The sequence below is a fragment of the Antechinus flavipes genome, chromosome 6 (genome assembly GCF_016432865.1).
Source record: "Antechinus flavipes isolate AdamAnt ecotype Samford, QLD, Australia chromosome 6, AdamAnt_v2, whole genome shotgun sequence".
NCBI lineage: Eukaryota > Metazoa > Chordata > Mammalia > Dasyuromorphia > Dasyuridae > Antechinus > Antechinus flavipes.
Window position 1 is genome coordinate 200,013,639 of NC_067403.1, and position 17,472 is coordinate 200,031,110.

A 17,472-nucleotide genomic window follows, 5' to 3' on the forward strand; every position below is an offset into this window, starting at 1 on the left:
GGAGTTCTGGGCCCACCAGCCCGGAGGGCTGGCGCCCAAAGGCCCGGCCCTAGCTTTCCCAGGAGCCCGCGCGGTCGGCCAGGGATTAACATGGCGACGGGGTCTGGGCGGCCCTGAGACGGCGGCGGCGGCGGCGGTGGCGATGGAGCCTTCGCCGGCCCCGGGCCCGGAGCGGCTCTTTGATTCACACCGGTGAGAAGGCCGCCCCCGCCCCTTTCCCTAGCCTGCTTCCTCCCTGTCCCGAGCCCCTACCCCGGCCCCAGTCCCCTCCAGGTCCCCGGCCCGGCTCAGGCCCGCGGGCCTCTGACGGCCGCTGCCTTCCCTCCTCCCGTGCCCCGCGGGGCCCAGGCTCCCTAGTGACGGCTTCTTGCTGCTCGCCCTGTTCCTGTACGCGCCCGTCGGGCTCTGTCTCCTGGTGCTCCGCCTCTTCCTCGGGCTCCATGTGTTCCTCGTCAGCTGCGCGCTGCCCGACAGCGTTCTCCGAAGGTAGCGGCGCGGCGCGGCCCGGCTGTGGGGCAGGGTGGGGGTGGGGGGCAGGAGCAGGGGCGGCCCTCCCCGTGGCGGGGTCACCCAGTACATCCCGTATCTCCCAGGTTCGTGGTTCGGGCCATGTGTGCGGTGCTGGGGTTTGTGGTCAGACAGGAGGCTCCCCGGCTCCGGGATCCTAGCGCCAGGGTCTTTATTTCCAATCACGTGACACCCTTTGACCACAACATGGTCAGCCTCCTCACCAGCTGTAGCACTGTGAGTGTCTCTCCGGGGTGGGGGGAGGGACCCGAACCCCAGTGGCCCGGCCCCGAGGGGTGCCCTCGTCCGCCCGCCAGTACCCTCTCCGCCACCGCGCTTCTTTCCTTTCCCCTTACCCCTCACGTCTGGTGCCGCTCCCTTGTCCCCCCTCCCAGCCTCTCATCAACAGCCCCCCTGGCTTTGTGTGCTGGTCCCGGGGCTTTGTGGAGCTGGACAGCGGCGGGGAACTGGTGGAGGCGCTGAAAAGGTTCTGTTCTTCACGGGGAAATCCGCCAGCTCCCTTGTTGTTGTTCCCGGAGGAGGCGGCCACCAACGGCAGGGAAGGGCTCTTACGCTTTAGGTGAGTGCGAGGGGAAGAGGGGGAAAGCCCCGAACCGGGGCCAGACCTGCGGAGTCGGGCAGTGTGACTTGTGCTGACCTGTGCTCTTTGCTCCCCTGTGCAGTTCTTGGCCATTTTCCATCCAGGACGTGGTTCAACCACTGGCCCTTCGGGTCCAGAGGCCCTTGGTCTCCGTGGTGAGTGGGGGCAGAGGTGGTTGGGGGCACAGGAGGCTCTCTAACTGGCGCCAGCTTCCTGATCAACCGTTTGTTTCTTCCCTTCAGACAGTGTCCGATGCCTCCTGGGTCTCGGAGCTGCTCTGGTCGCTTTTCGTTCCTTTCACAGTGTATCAAGTAAGGTACTAACTCTTCCTACTTTTGGGGGGAGGGGAAGGTCACCTCATAATTCATATACAATCTACTTACATCAGACTAAGGGGATGTAGCTTACGGCAAAGGCAAAAGCTGTCGGCTTCTATGAGATTCCCTTAACTCCAGTTTCAATTCTGTTTTGCAGATGGCTTCGTCCTGCCCATCGACAGCCGGGGGAAGAGAGTGAAGCATTTGCCCTCCGCGTCCAGCAGGTAATGGGCATTGGGGGAGTGAGGATGAGAGGCCTTCACAGAACTTAGGAGCATCTTCGGGATGGGCGACCCTCGGCCTCACCTTCCAATTGTTCCCAGTTAGTGGCCGGGGAGCTGGGCCAAAGAGGGACTCGACTCACACCTGCAGATAAGGCAGAACACATGAAGCGGCAGCGACACCCCAGACCTCTTCCCCAGTCAGGTAGGTCGTTTTCCTTTGGGTTGCTTCTGTCTACAGGTCATTCGCTCACCACGTCTCCTGTTACTTTCTTGCAGCTCGGCCTTCTCCCCCTTCTACGCCTGGCCTCTCCCCTGACCGGCAGCTGACAGTTCTTTCGCAAAGAGTCAAAGAGGTTTTACCCCATGTCCCAATTGGCGTCATCCAGAGAGACCTGGGTATGGGGAAGGGAACAGAGAATTCCAGAGAGACCTGAGTTATGGGATGGGGAAGAACTCCAGGGACTAGGAAAGATCACCTAAAGATTGAGGAAATGTGGAGTGGGGAAGAAACCTGAGAATAGGAAAGAGGAGCAAACCCCTATTCTCTCTTTCAGCCCGCACTGGCTGTGTAGACACAACTATCACTAATCTGCTGGAGGGAGCTGTAGCCTTTGTGCCTGAGGATATTGCTGAGGGGTCCCAAGCTCTTCCATCTTCTGGGCCCTATCCCACAACTTCTGTCTCCAAGGTGAGACCTAGGAAGTGGGGAGGGCAGGATTGGGAGGCTTAGGTTGGGGGAGAGGGCAGGAGGTACTTCCCAAGATGGATTTTTTGGTTCCACCCAGCATCTTGTGCAAGTTAGGTTTTTAATAAATAACTCATTAACATCTCAACCTTGTGACACCCCAGTCCCCCAGCCCTGTGACCCCTCAGCCTGCAGCTCTATTTGCCAAGTCTTCCTGGGCCCGTCAGGAGAGCCTGCAGGAGAGGAAGCAGGCACTGTACGAATACGCCCGAAGGTGAGGTTGGAAGGAGCTGGGAGAACATGGGGGAGTAAGAGGAATGGAGGAAGACCGCACATAGGCAGCACCTGCCCCACATTTCCCAACCTCCCTCCTCCCCATCCTGCAGGAGATACACAGAGAGACGGGCCCAGGAGACTGACTGAGCCCAAAGGAGATGGAGCAAGCCAGGGCCGCAGGACGGAGGCCAGGGGGCAGGCCCCCCCACACCCAGGCCGGATGGGTGGGGCGTGTGAAGGGAGGGAATGGGGCTCCCCAACTTCCCATTAAATTCAGGGTTTTCACTCAAGACAGCCTCGTTTCCTGTCTTGGCTTCTGCACTCCTTAGGGGAGAGTCATACCCCTGTTCTTAGTTCTAGGGTGCTGGCTTTGTTGGGGATCTGGTGGGAGAGGGGGAGAGGGTCCTTGGAATGTGTCTCATTCAAAGGGGTGTTGAGTCAAGTCAAACTACGAATTACAGGCTGTACAAAAGCCCTTGACACTAGGGGCCAAACTTGATTAACCTTACCACCAAGAGGGACCTGAAGTCCCCAGCATCAACTACAAATCCCAGGATACATTTCACCGATGGGGTCCGGCATGCAATGCGTTCCTTCTGTCTGCGCAGGCTTCGCACATGCTCACTACCGAGCGGCGGAGCCCTCGTTTCCATGGGTTCCCGGTCCCCGGCGGGGGCGGGGAAGCGGCCACGCCCCCCACACCGGGCTCCTGGGTGGAGCCGGAATTTACCTTTGTACTGAACGTGGAGGGTGGGTGGGGTTGGGACGAGTGGCGTCCGTAGGGTGGGGCAGAATCTGCGTCCGAGAGTCGCCTACTCCAGCTGCTCGCGAAGGTTTGACCCCCACGAATCAGGCGGCCCGTTGGCCCTCCGGTCCTCCGGCCCTCGACCACCCTTCCCTCCCCGCCGCCAGCTGTCTGGCGGGAGCCCCGCCCCTAAGGCCCGGGGTCGCTGAAGCCCGAGCTTAGCAGGCTCCGCCTTCTCCCCCGGGTTGGAGCCCATCACCTGACTGCCAGGTTTGGAGCCTTCCTAATCGGGTATCCCGGTCCGTACTCGAGGCGTTCTTCAGCGGGGTTGGGTCAGCCCGAAGGAGGGGGCGGGCTTCCTGGCGGTAGGGGGGAGGGGAGGAGTGTCCAAAGCGCCCTCCTCCTCTGATCCCGCCAGACTCTCACAGATCCTTCCTAGGCTGCCATGGCCTCGGACGTTCCCGGGCCAACCGAAGAGTCGGGCCTTAGTCCCGATGGGTCGGATCTGGCCGTGAATCCCTACGACGGACTCCCCTTCTCTTCCCGATACTACACGCTGCTGGCCCAGCGTCGGGCCCTCCCGATCTGGGCTGCGCGCTTTAGCTTCCTCGAGCAGCTGGAGAGCAGCCCTAGTGGGGTAGTGCTTGTGTCGGGAGAGCCTGGCTCCGGCAAGAGCACCCAGGTGGGGACAGCTGCCTGGTGTCTGGGGGGCGGAGGGGACCGAGCCACGAAGGGTGTGCGGGAACCTGGCTGATCCGGCCCGAACAACTTCCAGCCTGACATTGGGCATGTGTGTCTTGATTCACCGACTAGATTCCTCAGTGGTGTGCCGAGTTTGCTCTGGCCAGGGGGTTCCAGCATGGCCGAGTGACTGTCTCACAGCCCCAGCCTCTGGCTGCCCTGAGCCTAGCTCTTCGAGTAGCTGATGAAATGGACCTAAGCTTGGGCCATGAAGTTGGCTACAGCATCCCTTTGGAGGACTGCACTGGACCAGACACCCTGCTCAGGTGGGGTGCTTCCCATCTCCCACGGGCAGCCCTCGTCCCTGTTCATTCAGCTTTTTTGTCACATCCCCAAACTTCTGATTTTCTTGGAAGAATTCAGCAGGACCTTAATTACTATAGGACCCATTCTGTTCCTATCTGCTTTTCTATACTACCTGGATTCTATTCTCTAGGAAACTTTTGTTCCTTCACCCAAGACCTTCCTCCAACTGTGTCATTTTCTTCCTATCTCTAACTTAATAGGTCTGTGTGTGCTCAGGACCAGAAAGAGTAAAGTCGCAAGGTCACAACTTCATGATCCTATCATCCTGAGCTTGGAGCCAGGAATACCACTTCCTTGGACTAGTTTCTTAATCCCTGCTTTAGTTTCTCACATATAGGAAAATTTCACTGACTCTTCCCATCTAGCTCTGTATCTATGACCAAGTCTTGACTCATAGAACACAAAGCCTGAGTCCTGGGTGGAAGCCATTGCCACACCTCTAGTGCAAGCCATGTTTCAACCTGACACCTAGCCACTCCTTTCCTTCAATTTTTGTTGACAGGTTCTGCTGGGACAAACTGCTATTACAGGAAGCAGCCTCAGCCCGAGGTGCAGGAGCTTGGGGTGTTCTGGTACTGGATGAGGCCCAGGAGCGGTCAGTAGCCTCAGATGTGCTGCAGGGATTATTGCGGGATGCAGGGTTAGGGAACAGCCTCGAGGGCCCACGCTTAGTTGTCGTCACCGATCCAGCCTTTGAATCCAAGCTCTGTGCCTTTTGGGGTAACCCTCCTGTGGTTCGAGTCGCCCAGAGGCCAGAAGAAGGCCCTATTCCTGTGTACAGAGATCCTGCTCCCACAGATCTGGTGGGTGCTGCCTGCAAGGCTGTGCTGGAATTACATCAGGATGGAATTCCAGGAGATGTGCTGATCTACCTACCCAGTGAAGAGGTAAGTGGGATCACAGGGGATGTGAGAAGGAAGTCTTAGAATCAGTACCTTCTCTTAATGAGAGCTTCTCACCTTTCCATAGAACATTTTGCAGTGCTGTGAGTGTCTTCGAAAGGAGGCAGAGAGGTTGGATCCCGAACTGACCCCATTTCAGGTGCTACCACTACATGCTGGACTTGGCCGGGCTGTACAGGCTGTGTATGAGGATGTGGAAGGAGGCCCTCGGAAGGTGGTGGTCACTCATTGGCTGGCTGATTCATCTTTTTCCCTCCTTCAATCCGCCACGTTATTGACTCAGGACTGGAGCTTAGAAATGTAAGAGTTTCTGCCTTTGAGGGTGGAAGTGGAAAGGCTGGCTGGGCTGGAAATAGTAGATCCTGATCTGTCTGGGCCCTGGGGGGGATAGGTTTATAATCCTCAGATCCGAGCTGAATCCCAAGTGATGAGGCCGATCAGCAAAAGCCAAGCAGAAGCCAGGAGGCTGAGAACCAAAGGCCCCCCACTAGGTAAGAAACTCATTTGTTCCAACTGATATCCAAGATGTCCATTCCAGAAGAGCAGAAAAAAAAAAAATGACAAAGATACTCTCCCTCAGAATGCTTCCCTTTCTCCCTTCAGGATCCTGTCTCCGCCTGTATCCCAAATCTTTTTTGGAGTTAAGAGCTCCCTCAGTTCCTTCACCTCGGGTATGTGAGGAGAATCTAAGCCGACTAGTGCTACTGTTAAAGAGGCGACACATTGCAGAGCCAGGAGAGTGTCACTTTCTAGACCGGCCGGGTGAGACACTTACTAACCGTGAGCAAGTGAGATGCTGGGTTAAGCCCGTTTCTGACATACTCTCTGTCCTCCCCAGCCCCAGAGGCTCTAATGCAGGCGCTAGAAGACCTGGACTATCTGGCTGCCTTGGATGATGATGGTGACCTGTCAGACCTAGGAGTCATTCTTTCTGAACTGCCCCTGCCCCCCGAGTTAGCCAAAGCCCTCCTGGCTGCCTGTGAATTTGACTGTGTGGATGAGATGCTGACCCTAGCAGCCATGCTCACCAGTAAGAACACACTCCAGTTCAGTCTAGCTCAGACCTTCCGTCTTTACAGCTTAGCTCCGAGGAACATGATGATTCTGCCTGCTCCACCTCACTAATGCTCTTCTCTCTTCCCTCCTCCCCCACACACTCCAGCTGCCCCTGGCTTTGAGGGCCCCCCGAAGTGTGCAGAGGAGGCTGCCCGACGACGCGCACTGGAACACCCAGACGGTGACCACAGCACCCTGATTCAGGTGTATGAAGCCTTTATACAGAGTGAGTGAGTGAGTGCCCTTCTCCCTCTGTTATTTCTAGAAGTTCATCCAGGGTTTTCCCAGAGTATCTTGGAAATGGAAAATAGTATGGGTAGAGCTGGTGGAGCTGGGGACTAGTGACAATACGTGGTAAGGGATGGAGGTTTAGGGAGGGCTGGGGGGCATCTGCAATGGCTAATTCCCATTTCTCTTAGGTGGGGAGGATGAGAATTGGTGTCGGGCTCGGGGTCTGAGCTGGGCTGCACTGTGCCAGGCCCAGGCATTTCGGGGAGAGCTCCTGGAATTGATGCGCCGAATTGAACTTCCCCTGTCTCCACCAGCATTTGGCTCTGAACAGAATCGAAAAAATCTTCAGAGAGCACTGGTGTCGGGGTACTTCCTCAAGGTATGGTTGGGGGGGGGGGGGGCCTGAAGCTGAGAATGCTAGTGTTGGGAGGGCTGCCTCAGAGCAGATGAGGAAGGATCAGGAGGTGTGTGAGGTCTCACCAGAGCTAAGGCAAGAAGGCCATACTGCAAGGGGCCATAAAACCCTTTAGATTAGGTCCTTTGTCTCTCAACTCCTTATTGCCTTCTCTGATTTTCAACTCTTCTCCTTCTCCTTGTACCCTTTGGTCTCCCTCATCCAGGTAGCTCGAGATACAGACGGAGCTGGCAATTACCTGCTCCTGACGCATAAGCATGTGGCTCACCTGTCCCCCTCCTGCTGCTACACAAATCGCCGACCCCCCGCCCAACCTCCTCCCTGGGTGCTTTACCACAACTTTTCCATCTCCCAAGACAACTGCCTCTCTATTGTGTCTGAGATCGAGCCCCACATGTGAGTGCCCTCATGCCCCCTTTTCTCCCCTGGGAATTAAGAGTTTGTCTTTTGGGAAGGAGTGAGTGCCTTCAAGGAAGAATGGAATAGACAACCGCTGATGGGCAACAGCAGCCAAGCGCCTTTCTCTCTCCTAGGCTGGTGGAGCTGGCTCCCCCCTACTTCCTGAGTAACCTGCCTCCCAGTGAGAGCCGAGACCTGCTGAATCAGCTGAGAGAAGAGATGAATGGAGTCTTCTCAGGGAATGAACCCCCCAGCCAGGACCTCAGCCTGGATGATAAAGATGCTTGTGCCCTGCAGTGATCTCTGTCTGAGGACCTGCCTTGAGAGGAGCCACAAATGGCAGCGTCACCTGCCTGTCCCAGGGCCTGGCCACAAATTGTAGGACCCAGGGGACAGGGTGTGGGTGTGCAAGGAATACAGGGTAAGGACACACAAGGGGTTTTAGCAGGGGAGGGACCAGAATGACCAGGAGGGTGCCCTCCTTCCCTCCCCCACCACCCTCACCACAAAAGCTTTTGCTCTGCCTTGATTTTTCTGGATGACTTCTTAGAGGCATCATGTACTGTGGACACAAGGAGTTCGTGATCCTGGGCTTGGGGGCAGGGTGGTGACAACTGGGTGTCCGAGTGAATGGAGGGACAGCCTGCAGTCAGCAAGACCCAACTTCAAATCCAGCGGCACACACCACTTGGATGTCCTTGGAGGCAAATCACTTTACTGCTGTTTGCCTCAGTTTTCTCATCTGTGAAATGGTGACAATAAAAACACCTACCTCACAGGGTTGTTGTGAGGATCAAATGCCATAATGATTGTAAAGTGCTTAGCACAGTGCCTGGCACATAGTAAGCACTATCTAAATGTTAGTTAATTATTATCATCATCATCATCATCATCATCTCCAAGTCTTTGATTCATTCTTCCTTATACTTTCAGCCCACCTTCCTCAGGATCTCCTGAGCTGGTGCCCAAAACTGATGGGATGATTTGCTCACAGCTATCTTTGGCCTTCCAGGAAAATCAGTGCATTACATTTTGACATAGGCTGCATTCAGCTACCCTTTTCTCCAAATTCTCCCCAGATTCTGCTTGGGGACATTGTAGTCTCCTCCCACACACAGTTTCCCTCTTTGAGCCATCCCAATTCCATACCACCTTCACCAGCCAAGAGAAGGACGCTAACCTTTGCTTTAGGCACCTCACTATCACCATCCTCACAGGCTGAGAGCTGGAAGGATTTCAGAGACATGATGTCCTCTTCTGGACACCTTGGTCTACTTTCCCAAGTCCTCCAAAGACTCTTCTTAGTCTTTCCATCCCACTGGACTCATTCTTTCTTGCATTTTTAAATTGCCATTTGTATTTGAATTTGAATAGATCTAAAATTATCCCTAACTATTCTGTTTGCCTAGAACTCTTTACAAGACATTCATTTTTTCCCCCAAATACATTATTCCTCCCCCTTTATTGTTCTCCCAGCTGCACAACCATCGATTTATCTTTGATAAATCTATTGGCTCTTTCCTTTGCCCTCTTATTTTCAGTCTGGCAAGAAATCCTGTAAATTTGAATTTGGAAAAGTCCCACAGCTAGCCCTTCTCAAATCCACAAGCCTACTTCTTTTTTATCACTTTATGTCTCCCTACTTCTATCAAGTTTGACATTGATAAAGCACTTAGCAAAGTGCATAGTAGGTGCTATATAAATGTTAGCTACTACTATTATTCTCTTCCCTTATTAATCCATCTTGCAGGTGCTGCAGGTTCCAAAAACTCCACTTCCTCAATATTCTGACTCTGAAATTCACAATGAATGACTTAACTTTTGTCTGGTTTCAAGTTTTCCTCAGTAATTTTTTCAGTGACATACATACCCCTTTATCTGATAAGACTTGACACTGGCACACCCCCTTGTTTTCCCATCCTTAATTACCGATGCGTCTTTGGGTACTCCGTCTCTGACTCCACCCTCTTTATTGACCCTTTCCTCATACTACTTAGTGGGAACTCCCTATCCACATGCTTCTGAATAGTCAAGTCCTCCCCTACAATGACCCCCCCAAGAAAACCCCTAATTGGTCATTCCCCAACGGCACCCACTCAAACGCACTCCTCGTGATCACGTGCTCACACGCTAACGGTCACTAACACAGACACCCCCAAGTCCTAAGGGTCGCGTGCTCTCCACACTGAGCCCCCTCTCCTAACCGTCAGGGTCATGGTCACACGAGGCTCCCGCCCCACCCCCACAATCCCTCTGCCTGCAGAGATACCCGCTGCCTCCACTCCCTTAAAGTGCGCTTGGCACTGGAGCCATATGCGGTAGCGGATTCTCCAAAGCGCAGGCCGACTGACTTGGGCAACCCGCCCGCTTGTCCTAAACTTCGCCTCTCGCTGGCTGTCATTGGCTAATTTTTACCAGTCAGTCCCACCCCCTGATCTCATTGGTTTGTTACACTCGGCCCAGCTGGTCCAACTAGGTCCCTCCCGCTTCAGGTAGAAAAGGTGAAGGGCAGAAAAGGCGGCAGAGACCTCGTGCTGGGCTGGGCTGGGCTGGGCTGGGAGGCACAGACACTTAGAGAAGTCTGAATCCTTCTCCCGCAATCTTTTAGCAATGTGAGTCCTCGGAGGCACAATGGGAGAGAGCCGCAACTGGGGAGGGTAGGGAATCCGGAACAGGCAAGGAAGAAGATAGAGTAGAGAAGGAACCCTTCTCCTTTTAGGTCGCCGGGGCCTCCTTAAAGGAGCTGGGGAACGAATCTGCCTGAGTCCACAGAACTCGCTTTCGCTTCACGGGCTTTTTATTCCCCGAACTAATCAATTAGGCAAAGAGGAAAGGAGAAAGGGAGCACCTGGGGAAGGCATGTTCTGGCCCCGCTCCCCACTGTCCAGCCCCAAGTATCCATGGCCTGTGAACTTGACGTCCCCTCACCTCATATCGTAAGCTCAATGAAGGCAGGGAACTGGAGTCCTGCTTCGTCAGAACCTGGGACTTAGCAGCCTCTAAGAAGGAGGGGACAAGGGAAGAGGCGTCTGATCAGTGGTGGAGAGGGTTGTGGCCAGTGTGGAAGAGGAACAGGGGTGGGTATAGAAAAGTTGAGCACAGGGTCCTCTCCCAGCAGGAGTATCTAGCTAGGTCCTGTTGGGGGCGCAGTGTGTTGGTCCCTCCATGCATGGACAATTGGTGACCAAGGACCTTCTGGCTCTGTAAAAGTGGGTATAGGTGAAAGGCCAACTCTGCAAAGCGTCCAACCAGGTCCAGGTGAGAGTGGCAAATCAGCCCCCTTTGTGCAGGAGGGAGATGTCTGGTATGGAGACAAGACAAGGTATCCCGTCCAGGTGGGTATCTTGTGCAGAAGCCACGTGTCCAGTCTGTGGAGAGGTTCTGGGGATGCAGTGTTTGGGCTAGTCCTGGAGGGGGTGGAATCGTACTTCCCAGGTTCAGAACCAGGGTCCCCCTCACACAACGGAGGCAAGACCGGACACGGATGCGACCTTGTTGTCCTCAGCCCAGGGTTGCAAATTCTGCAGCGCGAACAGTGAGGAGTTGTGGAGACACAGAGGGTCCGGCGGCAGCGGCGGCCTCAGTGGCCTGGGCAGAGCATCCTGCTGGAGGTGCAGGAGCAGCCTCCCTGCGCGGTGCCTCTCGGCCTCCCGCTCTTCGGCAGTTTGCCTCCTGCATCCGGAGTTAGCAGATTGGGTCAGAGGTACTGCCCCTCCTATCCTTGCCCCGCACTAATATACAGTTGTACAATTGCCACTCTGAGCAAGCAGACCCCGCAGGCTCCCGGGCCTGTCACCTACTAATTTCCTCCCCTGAATCCCTCCCCTCCCGCCTCACAGCAGCGTGCCCGGTGCTTCCCTACCTAGGCTATCCCTCCCTTACCGCCACTTGGTCCGTCGGTTCTGGAACCACGTCTTGACCTGCGCATCCGTCATGCGCAAGGCCTTGGCTAGCGCCGCTCTCTCGGCTGAGGCCAGGTACTTCTGGCGCAGGAAACGCCGCTCGAGCTCGAGCACTTGCGCCCGGGAGAAAGACGTGCGCGGCTTCTTTCGCTTAGGAGGCGTCCTGTTCTGGTAAGGGTGGCCCACGCGGCGGGCCCCAGAGAAGGGGGACAGCGCAGCTGGGGGAGGGGAAGAGAAGAGTGTCCCAGCCAAGCCAGCGCCGCTGGCTGCCCTGAGCCGAGCCACACTGTGTGCTGGAAATCTGGACTACTCAACCCTTCTTGACCCTCCTGCAGGCTCGGGGGTACCCAGATCGGACAGGTCCTTACCTCACTAAACCCAACCCAGATACTGTACCGGCTCGGAATCGTGTAACCAGTACCGCTGAGTTCCCCACTCCGCTATTCCCCCCCTCCATCCCCACAAAACACTCTCTGGACGCTGAGGCGGCCCCTTTCTCCAGAAGAGCATTCTTTGACTGAAGGAGATGAGTCCCAGAGGCAGGGAAAGGAGACAAACGAAAAACGTTGGAATCGACTGCTCTTCCACCGGACCATGTTCTGACCCGTAGGCCAGATCTGCGCCGGAATAGAGTATATTGAGGGTCAGATTACACCAAGCTCCCATATGCCCATAGCCCCCGGCAGTTAGGGGTACTTTAAAGCTCCTGACTGAACACACTCCGAGATTTCCTCTATTTCCATGTGTATATTCCTATAGCTGCTTTCAAACTATTCTGTTACTAGAGTATTTTTGGATTCCTTCTCATCTTGACCCAGGTTCTTAAGAAGCTTAAGATTCAGGTCCTGAGGTTAGGGAAAAGTGAAGTCAGTTTTAGTGAGAATTCAGGAGGGGGTAGACAATTAATGGAGACGCCCAACAGGAATGATAATCTGAAGATGGAGATGCCGGGCTAAAAGGACTTTGATCAGGAATGCTAAGGAGAACTGATGTTTGTGGGGGAAGAAAAGGTATCCTAAAATTAGGTGTCCAGAAAATGTCAGAGTTAAATTTGGGAGGGAAAAAGTAGATCAAGAATGGGGTAAATGGGAAAAGTCATTTTAGGACGTTTTAGGATTAGATGAAGGGGAGTGGGCATTCAGGAATGAAAATCGAATGATCAAATTGGGCAAAGAATTCCTCATGAATGTCTTGGGAAATGGGAGTCTTTAGTATTGGAGAATTAGGAGAACAGAATTTTAAATATCTATCTTGAGAAGCACGGTTTTCATTGGTTGCCCTGGATGTGGGGATAACAAGTGTTTGTCCCCAGAAGTGAGTCACTCCAAAGCCTAAGAATACTAATGGGGGGAGGGGAGGAGAGATAAAAGATTCCCCAAGGAAATCCTGGAATTGGGAAAAGATGGGGAAAAGTGGAATCGGGAAATTGGAGGCTTGAAAATATTTGGGGAGGTCAGTTTGCAATGTGAGAATTTTGCGGGGCTAAGGGAAGGGGGGAATAGCCCTTTGCAGTGGCGGTTCTTGAGGCAGTCCCGGGATTAGTGAGGAAAGTGGAATTAGGAAATTGAGGATGTAATGCTAAAGAGTTTCAAAGTATCTAGTGGTAGGGATGATGCAGGAAAGGAAGGGATCTTGAGTGAAATAGTATGGGGATGAAGGTGAAAGTCTGCCCCACCCCACCCCCTCACCTGTGAGCCGGTCCTTGGCAAAACGGCGACTGCTGTCCATCCAAGGGAAGGTAAGGCCTGATAGGCCACCTCCAGCGCCTAGGCCGGGGGTGCCTGGGGCTGCGGCCGGGCCCCCGGTGGGGGGCGGCACGGGGAGGGGCCGGTGGGCGGGGACGCGGATGACGCCCCCGGCGGACCCCCCGCCGTGACTCCCCGGAAGAGAAGCCAATGAGCACGAGGGTCCATAGCCCGAGGGCCCCGCGTATCCGCCAGTATACAGAGCACCCTCTGTCTGCCCCACGCGGCCGGGACCTGGGCCAAGGCAGCCGCTGCCAGGGGGCTCGGGGCCGCTGAGGATCTGGTCGATGCCGAAACTGATGGGTTCATGGTGCTGGAGGGTCTGCGGTGCCAGTCCAACCGAATCCATGGCGAAAGGACCTGCCGGGACTTGGTCGTGTGGAGGAGGTGAGGAAGGAGAGTTCTCTGGGGCTGCAGTTATCGGGGCGGCCTCGGGCACTCAGGGGCCCGCGGGCTCCGGGAGCATCTTCTCTAGGCGCTGCCCGGGTCCGGACTTGTGCCTGTTGCCCTGCGGCCCAGAGGGGCCGCCATCTCCGGTCGGGACTGGGAGTGGGGTAACTCCCGGACCCGCAACCCGGGGGCCCTGGCCCCGAACTTGGCTGGCGTCCGGACTCCGGGGCTCGAGACCGATGGACACAGATAGACGGACCCTGGGCTGCGGCTGCCCAAGTCCGGGGTGGATCGGGTTGGCCAGCTCTGGAGAAGACTGACAGCTCGGCCCCCGGGGGCGGGGCGGGGCCGGCCCGACTCGTTAAAGGGAAAGAGCCGCCTGTTTGCGCCGAGGTGTGTGGGGCGTATAGCGAGTGGGGCAGCAGACTCCAGCCTTGGGGCCGGGGCGGGGGGGAGGGGGGACGGGGAGGTCAGCTGAGGTGGGGGTGAGCTCTGAGCTTAGCTTGGGACCGCGCCCCGGCAGGAAGGGAGGGAAGGGTCAAAGGGTGGAGAGAAGGGAAGACCTCTCCCACACGCCCTTGCCTCAGCAGCAGGTGCCTTGAGGATGTCCGACTTGGAGGTGTTGCCAGGCTGGCACTCCTAGCCCCAGGCCCAGCTAGATTCGAAAGAGGGCCTGAGCTGGGCAGAACCTCTTAGCTACCCCAGATTCGTTTAGGTTCCGGGGCCACCTAGTTTCGAGCTAGGATCTCGTTGTACCGGGCTAGGCACTGGTATGACTGGAGATCTCCGAAGGAGGGACAGCTGGGGGTGGCCTAGACCCTGAGGATCGACCGGGTGCCCCGGAGTGGGGATCGAGTTGGGCGCGGCTTAAGGGGATGCTAGCAGGGTCAGATTGTCAGCGCAGATGAGAGAGCCCCAGTAGAAGCGAATGGGGTGGGGCCAGAGAAGCGAGCCTGGGTATGGGCTGCACTTGCTGACTTCGTTCGAGGAGACCCCAAAGTGCACTGCTTGGACTCACTCGGGGTCCAGTTCCCCCCATTTCTAGGGATTTCGATTTCTTGAGATCAGACCAAAGGTGACTGTGCAGCTCCGCTGCTTCTATCGCTTGTCAATTGTTTTTGGCAGCCGGCGAAATCCTCGGTGATGGAAGGAGAATCCCCCCCTTCAGGGACTCGTTTCTAATCCATTCCAACTGCCTTATTCCTGGGGCCCCTTTCATCTGCCTTCTCGGGATTTGGGAAAGGGACCAGGAATTGCCTGGGGCCTGTGAGTGGCGCGGAGTTATTGCAGCCAGCGACTCCTCCAGTCTTTAGAGAGTCCGTTGATAATTAGTTAAAAGTCCATCCTCGTGTCTCGTCATAGAGAATCGGTAGTTGCACTGGAAAATTGGGATTTAGGAGGTTCGGACCTTGACATCGGCGGGATGGAGGATCTGGAAAGTAGTTGGCTCTGCATGCCTACCCCTCCTTCTCCAGGATGGGACCCCCAGCCCTGCCTCCGCCCTCACCCCCCCAGACCCGCCCCCGCCGCCGCCCGGCCCCGTGCAGGCTGTGGTAATCGGGTTAGCGGCGCCGGAATTACATTACCTTCCCCAGCCCGGCCCGGCCCCGGGGGGGCCTGGCGCCTTCGTGCCGGTCAGACATGGAGCGGGGAGGGGGTGCAACTCCATCTCCCCAAGGACCCCTGTCCTCTCCCAAGGGCCTTCTCCCCCATCCTTTTAACTCCTGGCCTCAGGCTACTTGCCTTCCCCAGAAGGGCTGGACGTGGTCCCTGTCCCCGGTTCCCCAGCCTCCCGATTAGCTGGGGATAGGCACCGGATCCCCTGGATTCCGATCCCCCATTTTTCAGAGAGCTTTGGTACCATCCTGGTGGCACAGAGTGGGCACTCAGGAAGCCTAGTGGTCGGGGTGGAGAATTGATTGACTGATTAGTTCATGGCAACCCTCCCCTCCCTTCCTCCTCCCTTACTAGCAGATGGGCCAGCAGCCGGGGCGCCTGGGGCTGAGCACAGGGCAGAGGCTTCTTTTCTCCCCGATCCATCAGCTCTTTTCATCGTCTGGTAGAGAAAAAACCTTGGGATGAGAGTTCTCTGAATTCTGGGTGTCAGCCCCACCCTACTTTTCAAATCGTTCCAGTCAGATTGTTGTGATTGTCGTGAATAACAACTTCCATTTCTATAGAAGTGTTTTTCACTACCACACTGTGAGCCGGAAACTTGAGCTTTTACTGGGAAGGTCACTTGGCCTCGGAAGTGACTGGCTTGGGCCAGGTTTTGATAGGATCATAAGATTTAATATTAGACAGATCCAACCGCCTAATTTTATAAAAAAGGAAAACAAGGTAAATGGCTATGGTAGGGTCCCACAACTAGTGTCAGGAGGCAGGTTTCAACCCAAAAGTTCTAACAGCTCATATAATGCCTCTCCATTCAGCTAATTTTTAGGAAAACAGAAGGAATTGTGTGTTTACTGGGAAAATAATTGTCTGTAGAGACCATAATTCTCCCTTTGGGAGAGAAGTAAAAAAGCAAGAGAATTGATTGACTATCTCAGAATAGGATAAGTGATGACAAAAGGATATCAGGTATCAGTATTTCCTTTCCATGAGCCATTCCTTCTATAATAATCTAACCCCTCTTTTCTGCCTTTTAAATTTCCCAACACCAGAAAATGCCCCAAATTATCCTTGCTTTCCTGGCTTCTGGGAAGGGAGGTTAAGTCTCATAAGTGACCCCCAACTCTTATTTCACCAAGGATGAGCATGGCGAAGTGCAATAGATTGACTGGGAGCTTAGGAAAATCTACCAACAGACAGGGAGAAATGAGAGAGCAGGAATGGGGAAAAGAAATGAGGAACTATGTGTAACAAACCAAGCAGAACCATCCCTATACATCCATGCTGATCCACTTATATATGATCCTCTGGCTAAGCAATTTTTCACTTCTTTGAGTGTCTTACTGAATTCCCCACAGGATTATGCCCTACTACTTATGCCCACAAGCCCCACATTTACCCCTCTACTAAGTGAATGACCTCACCTCCTATATCCCAGAGAAGATAGAGATCATTCAGCATGAGCTATGATTATCTTGCCTCCCACAGCTCTTATCTTTATCTCAAATTCCACTTTCATCTCTGTTTATCTTGTTTCAGAAGTAGAAGTACCTTTTTTCTATCAGGGCATACCTGTGCTTTAGTTCACATTTTTCATCTTTTAAGCTTTTTCTCATATTTCCTGCCTTAACAATGTCAATTTCTCTGTTACCTTCTTCCCCAATTTTCTTTCTCTCTCCCTCACTTTTTTTTTTTTTTTTGGCTGAGGCAATTGGGATTAAGTGACTTGCCTAGGGTCACACAGAAATTTTAGGTGTCTGAGGTCAGATTTGAACTCTTGTCTTCCTGACTTTCAGGGCTTGTGCTCTAACCACTAGCTGCCTCCTTTGCTACCTTTTGACTGTCACACTAAGCACTGGACTAGGGGATCTGAGTACCTAGTTTTGAATCTCATTTCTGACACTGTGACACTGGTAAAGGCCTGGCCACTTGACCTTCGATTCATCATTTACGTCTGTCCCCTCCTCTTTGTCCCTACTCCTCTCAACTCAATTCAGATTTTAAAAATCTAATTGATTACTAAATGGTCTTAAAAACTGATGATTCTACTTCTGGTCTTAACTCCGGTACATTCCACCAGAGTTATCTTCCTAAGGTACAGCTCTGACCACATTTTGCAATTCAGTTCACATTATACCTGGCTTTTAGGATCCTACAAACCCTTTCCCCAAACTTCTCATCACTCCAGATTCAATTTTTTTCTTTTGACATTTACTTACCTGTATGATGGTGAAGTTATTTAGCCTTTCAGCCTGTTTCCTTTGTAAATGGGAATAGTATTTATGCTACCTACTACATGACTGTCATTAAGGAAAGTATTTTGTAATTCTTAAAAAGTGCTGGAGAAATGTGAACTTAAGTCACAGATGAATGGCTAATAGCACTGTTAACACTTTCTCACCACACCTTGAGTTTT

General features: G+C 54.2%; 3 protein-coding genes across 3 annotated transcripts; 2 read left to right on the forward strand and 1 right to left on the reverse strand.

The window, feature by feature from the left end:
- The first annotated feature begins 56 nt into the window (after positions 1 to 56).
- On the forward strand, positions 57 to 2,900 carry AUP1 (AUP1 lipid droplet regulating VLDL assembly factor). Its single transcript, XM_051966331.1, has 12 exons — positions 57 to 192; positions 349 to 486; positions 594 to 744; positions 903 to 1,087; positions 1,191 to 1,263; positions 1,351 to 1,424; positions 1,583 to 1,649; positions 1,749 to 1,851; positions 1,926 to 2,045; positions 2,204 to 2,337; positions 2,499 to 2,608; positions 2,721 to 2,900. Exons 1-12 carry the CDS (start codon positions 143 to 145, stop codon positions 2,755 to 2,757), a joined length of 1,242 nt encoding a protein of 413 aa, XP_051822291.1. The 5' UTR covers positions 57 to 142; the 3' UTR covers positions 2,758 to 2,900.
- Positions 2,901 to 2,982: 82 nt separating this feature from the next.
- DQX1 (DEAQ-box RNA dependent ATPase 1) lies at positions 2,983 to 8,294 on the forward strand. Its single transcript, XM_051966330.1, is given in 12 exon segments — positions 2,983 to 4,037; positions 4,169 to 4,362; positions 4,905 to 5,289; positions 5,372 to 5,555; positions 5,558 to 5,604; positions 5,696 to 5,795; positions 5,908 to 6,066; positions 6,143 to 6,334; positions 6,467 to 6,586; positions 6,780 to 6,970; positions 7,212 to 7,402; positions 7,540 to 8,294. Coding segments are annotated over 12 exon segments (2,166 nt in total). The 5' UTR covers positions 2,983 to 3,800; the 3' UTR covers positions 7,706 to 8,294.
- Positions 8,295 to 8,400: 106 nt separating this feature from the next.
- Positions 8,401 to 13,705, reverse strand: TLX2 (T cell leukemia homeobox 2). Its single transcript, XM_051966334.1, has 3 exons — positions 12,996 to 13,705; positions 11,288 to 11,525; positions 8,401 to 11,077 (listed from the first exon to the last, which is right to left on the reverse strand). The coding sequence occupies exons 1-3, from the start codon at positions 13,399 to 13,401 to the stop codon at positions 10,861 to 10,863; spliced, it is 861 nt and encodes a 286-aa protein (XP_051822294.1). The 5' UTR covers positions 13,402 to 13,705; the 3' UTR covers positions 8,401 to 10,860.
- Between the last annotated feature and the right edge of the window lie 3,767 nt (positions 13,706 to 17,472).